The following is a 16,357-nucleotide window of genomic DNA, read 5'->3' as shown; positions in this document are numbered from 1 at the left end:
GAAGTCAGTCCCAGGTGCACTCACCTTTGTGGTGTCATGTGCATTCAATATGCCTTCTACAATGTCACATAGATCCATGTGTAATTCCTGTAAAAACAGAAACCCAAAGAAGTAATTAGAAAAAAAGCAGATTATCATTTTTATTAGTCAGTGACTAAGTATATGATGTTGGGCTTCCCTGGTGGCTCAGAGGTAAAGAACCTGCCTGCCAATGCAGAAGACATGGGTTCAGTCCCTTGGTTGGGAAGATCCTATGGAGAAGGAAATGACAACCCACTCCAGTATTGGTGCCTGGGAAATCCTATGGACACAGGAGCCTAGCCAGGCTACAGTCCACAGGGTTGCAAAAGAGTCAAACACAACTTAGTGACCAAACAATAACAAAAGTATATATTTTGGTCAAATATTTACAATACATTCAGTTTATTAAATTTTCTAAGGCAAATTCTCTTCCCAATTTTGTACTTTTAACTACAGATATTTTGAGTAGCATAATATAGCAACTAGAAGTCAAAGCAAATCCTTTATTCTTGATCTCTTTAAAAATTTTATTCACTGCATTTTCCTGTTTGTGTGAAGTTTACATGCACCAAAATGTATATACAAGCAGAATTTACCGGTATATCATCAGTGCGGTTGTCCTTCCAGACCTCTAATAGTGCAAGAACCATGTTTCTCAGCTCAACCCTGGAGAGAACTCCATCACGGTCAACATCAAACACCTTGAAACAAACTAAACAAAAGAAACTCTTTTGGAGGGAAATCACTTTTATACTTTGAAGTACAATACATATTACTAGAAGCTGCCCTAGTAAAATTACAAAGTTTCTCAAGCAAGTACATTCTGGATTAAATTTTCATCTGGAGCAGACTATGTCATGGAAGTCCTCTGAACTTGTAGGGCTTCCTGCACACATTTCTAAGTCTCTCTCTCCAAATCATTAGCCAGGCTGGAGAACCTTATCCTGCCTCTAAATCTAGAGCTAAATTCCTTATAAACTGAAAAATATTAATAAGATCCAATTTACTACAGTAAAAAGCCTCTTGATGAAAGTGAAAGAGGAGAGTGAAAAAGTTGGCTTAAAGCTCAACATTCAGAAAACTAAGATCATGGCATCTGGTCCCATCACTGCATGGGAAATAGATGGGGAAACTGGAAACAGTGTCAGACTTTATTTTTTGGGGCTCCAAAATCACTGCAGATGGTGATTGCAGCCATGAAATTAAAAGACGCTTACTCCTTGGAAGAAAAGTTACGACCAACCTAGACAGCATATTGAAAAGCAGAGACATTACTTTGCCAACAAAGATCTATCTGGTCAAGGCTATGGTTTTTCCAGTAGTCACGTATGGATGTGAGAGTTGGACTATAAAGAAAGCTGAGCGCCAAAGAATTGATGCTTTTGAACTGTGATGTTGGAGAAGACTTTTGAGAGTCCCTTGGGCTGCAAGGAGATCCAACCAGTCCATCCTAAAGGAGATCAGTCCTGGGTGTTCTTTGGAAGGACTGATGCTAAAGCTGAAACTCCAATACTTTGGCCACCTCATGCAAAGAGTTGACTCATTGGAGAAGACTCTGATGCTGGGAGGGATTGGGGGCAGGAGGAGAAGGGGATGACAGAGGATGAAATGGCTGGATGGCATCACCGACTCGATAGATGTGAGTCTGAGTGAACTCTGGGAGTTGGTGATGGACAGGGCCGCCTGGTGTGCTGCAATTCATGGGGTAGCAAAGAGTCGGACACGACTGAGCAACTGAACTGAACTGAAAGTTACTATACATTATCTTGCAGATTTTGAGGTGGTAATTCAAGCCTTTAATTTTCAATATTTTAAACTGATCATTTCAGAATTGATTCTCACAATGCTGAAAATATTCCATCTATATTAAGAATCAACACAAGCTGGTACATTTGGCCCTCCATACCAAGGGGTTCCACGTTCCCAGATTCAACCACAAAACAAAAATATATAAAAATTTTTAAAAAATCTTCAGGAAGTTTCCAAGAGTAAAACTTGAATTTGCCACACACTGGCAACTATTTATACAGCATCTACATTGTATTTACAACTATTTACATTGCATTAGGTATTATAAGTAACCTAGAGATGATTTAAAGTACATAAGAATATATATGTAGTTTATATATGCAAACACTATGCCATTTTATATAAGAAATTGAGTATTCATGGATTTTGGTGTCCTAGAGGGGTCCCAGAACCAACTCCCAGCTGATACTAAGAGATAACCATACAAAGATTTTCCCTCTCCAGTGTAATTAAAGGTACACTCAACTATTTTTTTTTTTTTTTTTTGCCAAGGAACAAGTTCAACTCTTCAATTTTTTGTTTATCTACAACAGGCTAACAATTAGAAAGAGTTGGACTGTGAATAAAGCTGAGCACTGAAGAATTGATGTTTTTGAACTGTGGTGTTGGAAAAGACTCTTGAGAGTCCCTTGGACTGCAAGGAGATCCAACCAGTCCATCCTGAAGGAGATCAGTCCTGGGTATTCATTGGAAGGACTGATGTTGAAGCTCAAACTCCAATACTTTGGCCACCTCATGCGAAGAGTTGACTCATTGGAAAAGACCCTGATGCTGGGAGGGATTTGGGACAGGAGGAGAAGGGGATGACAGAGGATGAGATGGCTGGATGGCATCACCGACTCGACAGACATGAGTTTGGGTAAATTCTGGGAGTTGGTGATGGACAGGGAGGCCCAGTGTGCTGCCATTCATGGGGTTGCAAAGAGTCGGACACAACTGAGCAACTGAACTGAACAATTAGAAATACTAACATTTGCTAATTAACATCAAATGAATCATTCTAGCTTATTAACTTGCACTAGCAAAAAACAATTTTTAAAAAATTTTAAGGCAATAATAAACCTCAACTGAGAAGCAAAGATGTCAGTCTCTTTATTTAGTATTTGAACTTTAATGGAAACAAATAATCTATCATAAAATCATGCTGGAATAATAGTATACCATATCAAAGAAGAAAAAAGAAATCTAACAAGTAGCATAGCCAAAATAGGCAACATTTGTGAAACTGTATTTTTGAAAGACAGAGAGATAATGACTTTTGTAAATATATTAGAATTAGATTCCAATTAAATGTAAACTTACATTTTCTCAAATATGGTTAAGATTTATTAAAGCAATATACTAATGCTTATAAATTATGGCGTAACATTTTTAGTAGGTTTAAAAGACTTTTAGTATTTAATAAAATTGTGTTTTGATCATAAATTTCATTTTGTTAATAAAATATTAATGTATAGAAGTGACAGAAAATAAACTATAATTCAAGTCATGTAAGATACAAAATTTTCTATATAGACTACCAGAAAATATTTTCTAAGTGCTTAACATTTTCAAAGATATCATGATCGATGTAGTTCATTTATTATGAACTGCACCTTCATCTGGAAAATCAACCCCATTACTAATGACAAAGATTCCAAATCACTCCACAGTACAAAAAAAAAAAAAAAAAAGATGACTAAATCCTTACAGTGACCTCACTAGAACTTCAACATAGATATTTGCCAAAGTAATGAAAATTTAAGCCTTAATCCACAGATGATTTCTACATGAATGAATGCTGCTATTTTTCTCCGTATCGTTTGCAAATTTTGTGACAATGTTTAACACACTCACATTTTTGTCTTTCAGCAAGAGGTCCTCTGCAACAGGCTGATAACCCACAGGATATCTCCTTAAAATCTATGTGATTGTCACGATTTTCATCAAAAGCATTAAACAAACCTGTAAAATAGGAAAAGACAACATAAATCAGAATCAACAAATTTCCTAATGTTAATGACATGTTTATGAAAGGAGGCATGACTTTTTCCCATAAACTACTGAATTAAAAATAAAAGTTTATCAGTAGCTCCCACTGTCTCTGGAAGGTTTTTTTTTTCCTGATATAATTATAAAACTTAACTTTTTAACAGACTGCAAAATACATTACTATCATTTAGTGTTTGGTTCTGTTTGCCTGCCTGTCTCTATCTTATATCAAATCCTATAGCTAAAAATGACTATAGTATGTAAAAAGTAGAAACAAATTAAAAAAATTAAGAACCGAAAAAAAAGAAAAGCCAGAGACCACAACTATCCTTATTTGGAAAGAATGAGAAGAAAAAGGAAAAAAGAAGAAAAGTTGAACTGCATATCAAAGATATACTGTGCTGTTATTAATAAGCTCCATTAAGCTCTTTCATGAGGCAAAAAAAGAGTAATACAGTATAAGAGAAAGAAATTCTGTATTGCAGTCTTCTTTGTGCTACTTGATAATATAAATGTTTTAAATTTCAGAAATAAAAGGGAATTTATAATATAATCTGTGGTTTTCAAACTTTTTATATGACATAGAAATGAAATAATTTTATTTTCAAATAAAATGACTTATCACTCTCTAATTCTAAAAAGGTTAAAAACACAACTGCACCTCTGAAGTAGGTGATGTCCTATCTCTTCTGGTTCCCCTAACAAGTATTTCCGAAATACACAGGGAATGTGAAGAATACAGATAGTCTACAAGACTCTACTTCTGTGCCCTCAGTTAAAGAGTAGGAAAATCATAGCTAAGGAGGAGTTAAACAACTTGCCAAAACAAAGTTTAACAAGGTCTGGACCAGAAAGAAAACCCAAGTATTCAGACACCATATGTGGTTTTTGTGATATCACCCGACAACTACTGTTTACATTTCCATCTTTTTAAGTGATAGCAATGAGAAATTTAGGGCTAAGCGAGAACTGTAGATATGGACCAGTCCAGTGGTTTCCTAATCTTTTTTGGGTGGGGGAAGGAGTGACACAACAGTGGCACCTTTCTCTTCTTTTTTTTAATTTTTGCTGTGCCACACACAGGATCCTACTTCTCAACCAGAAATTGAACCCAGGCCCTTGGCAGTGAAATCGAGGAGTCCTAACTGCTGGACCGTCAGGGAATTCCCCAGTGAACTTTCTTATGTGAAAGAAAAATTGTGGAGGTTCTTGAGCTGAGGAAGAGGCGGGGCTGTATGTGGAAGTCCAGAGCTTTCCCTGCTCAGTGGCCACCTCCCTAATCCCTGGACTATAGGAGTGAGTTTCTGAGGCACCCACAGGAGTACAGTTTCATAACCACTGTCATGGTCAAAACATTTTACATATGAGAATATACAGGTGAGAGGGAGGCTTCCCAGGTGGCCCTAGTGGTAAAGAACCTGCTTGCCAATGCAGGAGCCACAAGAGAACCTAGTTTGGTCCCTGCGTTGGGAAAATTCCCTGGAGGACGGCATGGCATCCCCCGCCAGTATTCTTGCCTAGAGAATCCCACGGACAGAGGAGCCTGGCAGGCTACAGTCCATGGGGTCAAAGAGTCAAACATGACTGAGCGACTAATTAGCACAAATGTACCGATGAGGGAGCTAAACTGACTTATGCAAGGTTACATAAGTAGAATAGGACGCTCAAGACTATAATCTTAATTCCCAATTTAATTTTCCTCCCCACCGAACTATTTGCAAGAAACCTGCAAACCTGTAACATTATGGCCTTTTAGAGTTAAGATATACTGGTTAGAAATAAAAGCTGGTCTCATGTGTGTTTAAGCAAGGAACATCATAGAAACAGAATGATTCCTACCTTCACTTAGAGATGGACGAATTGGTGGTGAAACCAATGGGCCAAATGTCTCTAAATCGAATCGTCCAGTTCGGGATTGAGCCTTCAGCAACCAATAGCGTTTCTCCAGATCAATGATGTCTGATTCCTCCACTGAGAGTCAAATCAAACAAGATCATAAAACCTCAGTCTTCTCTTCTAGGCAGTTAGTTAGCTCATCCTGAAAATGCAACTTCTAAGGATATATTTTAATTTCTCAGTTATACTGCTAACAACTACCTAAAACAAAACTCTGAAAAACAAACACATTATACCTAAAATGAAATGAAAAGTAAGTCAAATTAACATAAAACGGGTTTTAAAATGGAATTTTTTCCCCAGTAGGCTGTTTTAAGTCCAACATGTAAATCGTAAACAACTGAGATGTTTCATTCTGGTTTCCCACAACATTTTTATCTGTACTCGTTTTTGCTAATATTCAATCTCTATCCTGGATTTGATGATTTTATATATATATATATATTTTTTTTTTTTTCTTTTCTCTCCTGGCTATACTGTAAACATCCTAACAGAAGGATTCTATGTCTGATTCATCCTGTTGATATGGTAACTACTTACACATTCGGTACTTATTAAAGAAATGAAAAGGAACAGGATAAAAGATGTTAAAAGTAATGAAGTTCCCTTCAATGTTCACCTGAAACTATCACAACACACTATTAATTGGCTAATTCCCATTATATAATAAAAAGTTAAAAGATATATATTAAAAAAAACTCAAATTATGAAGTCAATAAATGAGAAAGAAAGTAGATTAGAATTTATAGTGTGATAAGTAATAGGGGCATCATGAAAACATGAACAGCTTTTTCTCCTCATTCACCAGAAAATGCATTTTCTTTTTAAAAAAAGTCACAGATAAGCTCTAATTATGGTTACATTCTATATGTGTGGTTTTTTTCCTTCCAAGGAACAAAGACTGAAAAAATTATTAGAATCTCAGTGACCTATAAGGCAATATCAAAAGTACAGCAAATATCAAAAGTATACCTGGTGGCTCAGTGGTAAAACAGTCCACCTGCCAATGCAGGAGACCGGGTTTGACCCCTGGTGCAGGAAGATCCCACAGGCCGTGAGGCAACTAAGCACATGTGCCATGACTGCTGATCGTGTCCTCCAGAGCCTGTGCTCTGCAGCTACGGAGTCCTGCTCACTCTAGAGCCCATGCTCCACAAGAGAAGCCACCACAACGAGAAGCCCTCTCACTGCAACTAGAGAGTAGCCCTCAAAACTAGAGAAGAGCCTGCGCAGCAGCGAAATTCAGCACAGCCAAAAATAAAAAATTTTTAAAAGCACAGCATATATAGTATTGGGGTCCCAGGAAAGAGTGGGCAGAAAATGTTTAAAACACTTAACAGCTGAAAATTTTTCAAATTTGATAAAAACTATAATCCCATAATCCAGAAGTTCAATGAACCCTGTGTAAGAAAAATTCAAAGAAAACCAAACCAAGGTAAGATGTAACCAAGTTGCTGATAAAGAAAAAAAAAATCTCTAAAGCAGCATGAGAAGGGAGAAAAAATACATTATAACCAGGGGAATTAAACAATGATTTCTCTTCAGAAACAAGGCAGCTAGAAGACAATGGGGGCACGAGGAGAGGAAGAGGATCAAAAAGGAGAAAATAAACTAAAACCCTGTTAAACTCTATAACCTATGAAAACTCCTTCAAAAATAAAGGTAAAATAAAGCATTTTTTTGACAAACAAAAGCTGAGAGAATTCATCAACAGCAGAACTATACCAAAAGGAATATAAAAAGATGTTCTTCAGATTAAGTGATACCAGATGGAAACCACTATCTATACAAAGGAATGATGAAAACAAGAAATGCTCGGCTCCTAACGTCCATCTGACATCATTAATCATAACAGACTGTGGGTGGGCGTTTAGCTGCAGCTTTGGTTAGACGAAGTACACCTCTAGTTCAAATGTTCTGAAGGTGAGCTCATGTTTCTATTCCAGAGAGCCCAGAAACTACCAGTTTTTTAATCTGGAGGTCTACAAATTCTAGCCTCATTGGTTGCATGCTGCTGCTGCTAAGTCACTTCAGTCGTGTCCGACTCTGTGTGACCCCATAGACGGCAGCCCATCAGGCTCCCCTGTCCCTGGGATTCTCCAGGCAAGAACACTGGAGTGGGTTGCCATTTCCTTCTCCAATGCATAAAAGTGAAAAGTGAATGTAAAGTTGCTCAGTCGTATCCAACTCTTCGCGACCCCACGGACTGCAGCCTTCCAGGTTCCTCCGTCCATGGGATTTTCCAGGCAGGAGTACTGGAGTGGGGTGCCACATGCATGTTTGTATAAATAATGTTTTATTAGCACACAATAACATTTACATACACAGTTTATGGTTGCTAATATGTTACAATGGCAGAGTTGAATAATTGTAATGAAGAGCCATACTGCCCACAAGTCTGAAATATTCACTGCTTTTTAAAAATATGTTTGGCATCCCTGAATTGAAGTTGCACAACCACAAGACTCCAACTCCATAAATGACAGCATCTTAGGACCACAGAGTCTTCAGACTGCAACCTTCAAGATTCTGAGACTTCAAAACTGTGAGCCATTGAAACTGCCAGCCCATGAAACTGCCTAGCCTCAGTCTCAGCAAAATTTCCACAGGACAGAACTACTGGCTGGAGACGGTTACCTCCTGACAATGTGAGGATAACATGGGCAGAGATCTCAAGGAGGCAAGGGGTCCAAGCATGGAGAAAAAACACTTTAGACAGAAGGAACAAGGATAGAGGCTTTGAGATAGAGCATGCCTCGAAAGCTCAAGGAAGAGAAAGAACAAGAGTGGCTAAAGTGAAGTTAGTAAGCAGAGGGAATAATAATAATAGTAAGGAGAGAGTAGTAGGAGATAAAGTCACCAAGAAAACGGTGGTCAGATTATACAGGCCACTGGAAGGATTCTGATTTTAAGTCAAACTGTGAACCACTGGAGGGTCTGAAGCAGAGGAGTGCCATGATCCAACTAACAAACACCACTTTTGACTGCTGAGTTAGGAATAGCCTGGTGGGCAGCCAAGAAGTGTGTTTAAATCAATACATGCAGTTAAAAAACATAAGGACTACAATAGATTAACAAGTACAAGACATATAATTCATAAAAATGGGGAGAACTTTTCACTAAGAATAAAACGTCATTTGAAAAGAACAATTTAAACAGAATCATGCTACTTCTCTGCTTCAAAACTTTTTAACCCTATTTACCAAGATACCTGCACGGCTATTTCCACAACTCCTTCAGATCTTTTCTCTTATGTCACATTCTCAAGATTTTCCAAAGTCCATCCCATCCAATGACATTCCTCCACCCCTTTCCTTCTTTATTTACTTTGCTCTCTACGACTCATTTGTTTTGTTTATTGCTGTCTCCTCCAACTAGAACATATACTCCTTGTGGGCAGGTTTTTGGGTCTATTTTATTCTTTGCTATGTTCTAAAACTTCGAATAATACCTGGTACATTTTGAGCACTCCATAAATATTTTTTAATGGACAATATCTTACAAGTTACCTGGGAAGACAAGAACAATGTATTTTAAATTTCCAGTGACTTCAAAGCATTCATTCTTACACTATTTCTTAGGAGTTTTAAGAAAAAATTTCAGGTAAAAACTTGTCCTTATCAGCAAGATATCTAAGAGATAGTCAAATCAACGTATGTATTGTACTGTATTTATACAAATATCATAGTCATAAAAATTGGTTAATAAATGAAAACATATTCCACCAACTTACATAAAATTTTAAGAAAAAAAACTACTCCTTTGGCTTGACTTTCAAGGGGCTCCCAGGACAGAAAGCTAATGTTTCTCTGTCTTTCCTTCCTATCCCCTACTCTACTCTGATGTTCACTATGTCTAAAGATCTAAAAGAGAATGACTTTTTTTTGAAAACAAAAAATAAAAATCCTTTGCTGGGAGAACAAAATTTTGTACACATCATCCTATAGATCAGTAAATGAAAGAAGTGAGATTTTCAGAAAGACACTCTTCTAATTTATTCTTAAGTAGAAAGAAAAGTTCATGGGAATAACTATATACCTGCCATAGCTGCAAACAAAAAAGGCTTTGAGACATGTAATTAGTCCCCACAATTTACAAAGATGAATGCTCTCCTGGAAAGTTCTTTCCTTGCCTATCCTAGAACATATACTCTTAAAACCTATGGAGAAGGGGTCCAGGAGCAACAATGAAGTTACCCTACACTTGAAGTAAGGGCTTCCCTGGTGGCTCAGACAGTAAAGAATCTGCCTGCAAAGCGGGAGACCTAGGTCTGATCCCTGGCTCTGGAAGATCCTCTAGAGAAGGAAATGGCAACCCACTCCAGTATTCTTGCCTAGAAAATCCCATGGACAGAGGAAACAGTCAGGCTACAGTCCACGGGGTTGCAAAGAGTTGGACACTACTGAGTGACTAAGTCAGAAAGCAGTCACATTCCACTTCCTGCTTTTTGAAGTAAAGGAAACTAATCACTTATTATTTACTAAAAGTAATAAGTAACTGAGTGATAAGGATATAAGATAATGTATTTTATGAAGTTAAAAAATGAAAATACTAATAACACTAAATTGATTTAAAAATTTGTATTACTTATTTTTATTAAACTAGTGGTATATTTTGCTGCATGAAAAATATTTAAAATGTAGGTAATCAAAAAAAGGAAAAGGAAACACAGTTCTCTGGCTTCATTTAACTATAATCATAAATGTACTTGATTGTCACCTGGGCTGTTTGGGAAGATTATATCTAATAATTTCATTCTATCATCTATACCACTGTATGATTTTTCACATTACACAAAATCCTAGTTCAGAGCGGGGTTTTTTTTTTTGCTATGCCTCGTGGCTTGCAGGATACAGAATCTCAATTCCAAAACCAGGGACTGAACCCAGGCAGCAACAATGAAAGTGCTGAATCCTAACCACCAGGGAATTTCCCCTAGTTCAGTTTTAAATAATCAATGGGATAAATTTCATTTTTAAGATTTTACAGAAAAATCATCAAAAGTGAGTGAAAGTCACTCAGTCGTGTTCGACCCTGCGACTCCATGGACTATATGGTCCATGGAATTCTTCAGGCCAGAATACTGGAGTAGGTAGCCTTTCCCTTCTCTAGGGGATCTTCCTGACCCAGGAACTGAACAGAGGCCTCCTGCATTGCAGGCAGATTTTTTTTACCAACTGAGCTATCAGGGAAGCCAAAAATCATCAAAAAAGATGACACAAAAAAAGATACAAGTTTCATACAAGGTACATGTCTCAGGTACATACAATATAACTATCATATATTTTTTCTTATTTAACCAAATAACAAATATATTACTTTCATACTACATTCATTACTATATTGTAACCTCTTGATGAATTAACCTTTGCAAAGGTTCAATTACTTTGTAACTGGAATTGATTTTTAAAATTATATGAAACTTCTATGAGTTGTTAGCTGAACTGCTGAGAAGAAAAACAACTAACTTTATTTTCACTTAAAGAAGTTAGAGGTAATAATGGCAGTAGTTACTCTATTTGCAATTCATAAATCAATACCAAAACTTCTATTTTATTTGCTAAACAGGAATGAATTTATCACCCACCTATGGGTATAATTTTTTCTGGTTCACAACAGTAGCATAACATATTCCCAACAGTCTAAATAGTTGTCGGCCTGCCCTTTGAGCCATCCTAATCAAGTCCCACCTTACCGGAAGGCTCCAGCTGCAGAAAGCGCTTTTTAATGCCAGAACTGGATTCTCATTTAAAAACAAAAAACAAGGCCCAGGAAAATACGAAGTATTTTCAAAGAGTAACACAGTTCTGCAACATTTCTGAGAAAGCAACCTGTTCTCAAAAGCAATGACCTTCTGTAATCTACTTAAGCCTTACATCATTATAACCAGATAAGAAGATAATGAAGAGGATATTGAAGAAGGGACATGAAGATTTACTAGGCAGTTGATGGCCGAAGAATCACTCAAGTACTTTTTTCTTACACAAAGAAGGTCTTAACATTGCAAACTAAAATGTGACAAGGTAATATAATAATATGTATATTTTAGTTGAGATAATAAATGCTAAAATAGAAACTATATAAATTTGACTCCGATAAGAAAAGAAAAACAATGAAAGAGAGTTCAATGGCCCTAAAATTAGCCCCAAATATTTATAAATTACCTCAGGATCTAGATTCTACTATTTGAAACACATATTTACAGAAAGAATTAGCACACATATTTTCTTCTAAATAATATACCTGAACTCTATGAAAATATGATCATCATTAAGGAAAAAAATTCTCAATTTAAAACGCAGTCCTTAAAAATCATAGTTCTTCTAATCACCTATTTCACTGCTGGTAAATGATCTTGCTGGATCCAATGAAATTAATTATTAAAGAGAAATTCAAAATAATAATCATTTGAAGGTATCCCAAGGGGGAAAAAAAAGGAAATTGGAAAAGTGAGCCTGCAAGGCTGTCCAAAGCAAGTCTGAGGAAGATGGCTCACCGCAACCACAACTACCACATGGCCACCTCCTTTTACCTGCAGTCACAGACCACTCATAAAAGATTAAAGAAGCAAAATGACTGTGTGTCAATAAACTGTCTTCAAATTCTAAAGGGATAATAATATGCACTCTGGGTTCTAATATCCCAATTTCAGCACCTCTTAGCTATTTGATCTTGAGAAAAGTTTCTTTAACTCTTCATAGCTGTGGTTTCCTCATTTTTGGAATGGAGATAAAATTAACTTCAGAGGTGGTACAGGCTTGAGTGAGACAATGTACAAGGAGCACAGTGCTTCCTTTAGTAAGTGCTCAGTCTGCATGTGGTAAATTGGAACCTTCCTAAGCGTTTTTTTGGGGGCTTCCCTGGTGGCTCAGAGGTTAAAGTGTCTGCCTCCAATGCAGGAGACCCAGTTTCGATCCCTGGGTCGGGAAGATCCCCTGGAGAAGGCAATGGCACCCCACTCCAATACTCTTGCTTGGAGAATCCCATGGACTGAGAAGCCTGGTAGGCTACAGTCCATGGGGTCGCAAAGAGTAGGACACGACTGAGCGACTTCACTTTCTTTCTTTCTAAGCATTTTTTTGGGGGGGGGGGAAGAAAAAAGAACAGGACCAATGGTCAAGATCATTTAATATTTGGCAAACATTCATAAAGACATTTTGTGTGTCTGACATTGTGCTAAAAATTAGACATGACTGTGAACAAAATAATTTTATTTAGATTCTAGTAGAAGAGAAAATGGGTCATTTTAATCTAGTGTGGAAAGTACAACGAAGGAACAGAGACACAGTTTTCAGAGAGCACATTAGCAGATAGATAGGCCCTGGAAGTCTTGATATTAAAAAGAGGTACACACAGAACACCTAAGGGTTGATCAGAAAGGAAAAATGAGTGCAGCAGAAGGATATTACAAACAAAGGCAAAAACACGTGTAAAAATCTCTATGGAAAACAGGTAGTATTAGGTTGGTGCAAAAGTAATTGCAGTTTTGCAATGTTGTACTTTGCCATTTGATACTGGAATATATTCTTAAATAAATGTGGCTATTTTATACATCATTTTAATGTGTATTTTTCACTTCACTTTTTTTTGCTAATGACTTATTACTTGATGTGTATTTTATATTTATTTTATACTAGGGAAATGATGTCAGACAAAAAGCAAATTTGAGTGATTTTCTTATTCACATTCAAGATAGGTCATACAGCAGCAGAGATAACTTGCAACATCAACAATGCATTTGGTCCAGGACCTGCTAACGAACGTACAGGGCAGTGGTGTTTCAAGAAGTTTTGCAAAGGAGACAAGAGCCTTGAAGATGAGGAGTGTAATGGCCAGCCATCAGAAGTTGACAACAACCATTTGAGAACAATCATCAAACCTGATCCTCTTAAAACTACATGAGAAGTTGCTGAAGAACTCAACATTGACCACTCCATAGTCATTTGGCATTTGAAGCAAATTGGAAAGATAAAAAAGCTTGATAAACATGTGCTGCATAAACTGACAGCAAATTTTAAAAATCATCATTTTGAAGTGTTGTCTTCTTCTATTTTACCCAACAAAATAAACCATTTCTCGATAGGACTGTGATGTGTGACAAAAAGTGGATTTTATATGACAACCAGTGACGACCACCTCACTGGCTGGACTGAGAAGCTCCAAAGCACTTCGCAAAGCCAAACTTGAATGAAAAAAAGGTCATGGTCACTGTTTGGTGGTCTGCTGCCTGTCTGATCCACTTCAGCTTTCTGAATTCCAGCGAAACATTACATCTGAAAAGTCTGCCCAGCAAATTGATGAGAAAACTGCAATGACTACAGCTGGTACTGGTCAACAGAATAGGACCAATTCTCCACGACAAGGACCGACAGCACATCATACAACCAATGCTTCAAAAGTTGAATGAACTGGGCTATGAAGTTTTGCCTCATCTGCCATATTCACATGACCTCTTATCAACTATGACTTCTTCAAGCATCTCGACAGCTTTTTGCAGGTAAAAAGCTTCCACAACCAGCAGGAGGCAGAAAACACTTCCCAAGAGTTTCTAGAATCCCAAAGTACAGATTTTTACGCTACAGGAATAAACAAACTTCGTTCTCGTTGGCAAAAATGTGTTGACTATAATGGGTCCTATTTTGATTAATAAAGATGTGTTTGAACCTAGTTATAACGATTTAAAATTCATGGTCTGAAACCGCAGTTACATTTGCACCAACCTAACAATAGGACAGACAAGCAAAAACAAAGATTAACCGTTATATTCTGCTATAATTAAAAAAAAGCAAAAGGAGAACCTGTAAGAAGGATTTATGCTCTGGACCCACAATAAAAGACAAAAAACAAGAAAGAACTTTACTTTCCAGTGAGTGACACCTCCCCACCCCCTGCCAAAAAAAAAAAAAAGGAATGTTAAAAATGTCAATTCAACCTAGAATTAGTAGACAGTTCAGTGAGAATGTAGACATTCCGAAGCATCTAAAAGATGAGCCTTCAAACTCAAGCAGAGCTTCCAAACTGTGTTTAGATAAGACTATGCATGTACAATAGTAGGGGATTCAATACACTAAATTTGTAAAAAGTTGATTAAAACAAATTACATTTTGAGTTTATAGTCTGTGTCTCCAAAGTTCAACACTATGTGATGCTAAATAATGATGAACAAAATGGGTGAGGAAAGGGTACTAAAAGGAAAAAACCAAATGATTAGTCTTAGAAAGTAGAATCTTCTTTCAGATATCAATAATAATGATGACAACACCAATAAAATCTGTACCAAACTATTTCAAATATTTAAACTATATAGAAAATGTTTATGTTATCTATACATGTTCTCCAATTCGGAATATCATCAAAATGTATAAAAATTAACTTGTCAATAAAACACTGTATATATATTAACATTTGACAAAAAAGATCTTTTTAGGAAATCTAATCTTAGGTATTTAAGTAGCAAATTACAAAATAAAAACATATCATAAAAATCTGTTGTTGATAAAAATCTGTTTAACAATTTGACCTTTTGGCTGAAGTTCTAATTCATGAAATTTCCTGGCAGTCCAATAGTTAGGGCTCAGTGCTTTCACTGAGTCCCTGGTTGGGGAACTGAAATTCTGCACTGTGGGTGGCACTGCCAAAAATCCAAAAAGTTCTAATTCAATTTCTTAAATTTAAATAAAAGGTAAAGTAACAATAGTTTGGAATCTTAAGTTCTAAAAACTACTGGCCATGACAAAATTTAAAATCTTGTATAGATCAAATCAGTTAATTATTCTAAACTCTGTACTGAATATACAGTATTCAGTGTGTAATAATATAAATAAACAGTGACCCAGTTTCATCTGTGATATACATAAAAGAGAAAAAATTTGATTAAAAATGGCAGTATGTTCAACTTACTGGACTTCAAGTTTTACTTTATAATCATATGTGAAAAAGTAAATACATCTGTACTCTAACATAAATGTTATTTACAAGTGAAAACTTATAACTCCTTTTTGTTTCCTAGATATCTTGGCTTATTACACAAATTTAAATGCAGTCACTGATGCTTTAAAATAAATGTCTACTTATAAATGACAAGTTAATAACATTCTCTATTTTTATCCCAATTTTCCACATTCCTAATATATTATTTCAAAAGTTTAATGTACCAAATATTTTTGAGTGGAAAACCCTGCAATGTGGTCCACAGTGAACTGCTTAGCTAGAAGCTTAGAATTTATAACTAATACAATAAATCACAGTCATCAGAATATAAACCTGCCCATGTCAGAATTTCTTTAAGAAATTTAGCAGTAATTCTGATTTTATGATAATGCTTTCATAGGAAAGTCCACTAAGAAAGCAGCTATTTGCTGAAGCCAGGAGCAATTGAGTTGTATGTTATACCTTTATTTTTATAAACTGTAAAGTAAAGGAAAGCAAATTAGTAAGGAAAACATTTTCTTCCTATTGACATGGATGAGTTAATTTTTGTAGTGATCTACAGTCCTCTGTTATAAAATTGCTTGTTCCCAAAACAATTTCTAGAAAATTGCTTGTTCCCCAAACAATTACTCTCTGAGAAAGTGGGATGAAGCTTACTGACATTTCCTAGCCAACTGTTTACTAATACAAGAGGATGAAGGGAATCCCTTACTGCTAAGTCGCTTCAGTC

The 16,357-nt window shown here is 36.3% G+C and overlaps 1 protein-coding gene across 1 annotated transcript in view; it reads right to left on the bottom strand.

Moving 5' to 3' along the window:
* USP32 (ubiquitin specific peptidase 32) overlaps positions 1-16,357 on the bottom strand; it is a 203,920-nt gene that overhangs the window by 56,457 nt on the left and 131,106 nt on the right. Inside the window, exons 6-9 of the mRNA XM_027518831.1 lie at positions 5,641-5,772; positions 3,667-3,774; positions 618-733; positions 25-87 (exon numbers count right to left, since the gene is read on the bottom strand). Coding sequence (XP_027374632.1) covers positions 25-87; positions 618-733; positions 3,667-3,774; positions 5,641-5,772 — 419 coding nt within the window. The remainder of the gene's footprint in view (positions 1-24; positions 88-617; positions 734-3,666; positions 3,775-5,640; positions 5,773-16,357) is intronic.

The sequence above is a fragment of the Bos indicus x Bos taurus genome, chromosome 19, assembly GCF_003369695.1.
Source record: "Bos indicus x Bos taurus breed Angus x Brahman F1 hybrid chromosome 19, Bos_hybrid_MaternalHap_v2.0, whole genome shotgun sequence".
Taxonomy (NCBI): domain Eukaryota; kingdom Metazoa; phylum Chordata; class Mammalia; order Artiodactyla; family Bovidae; genus Bos; species Bos indicus x Bos taurus.
This window is presented reverse-complemented; position numbering and strand designations above follow the sequence as displayed.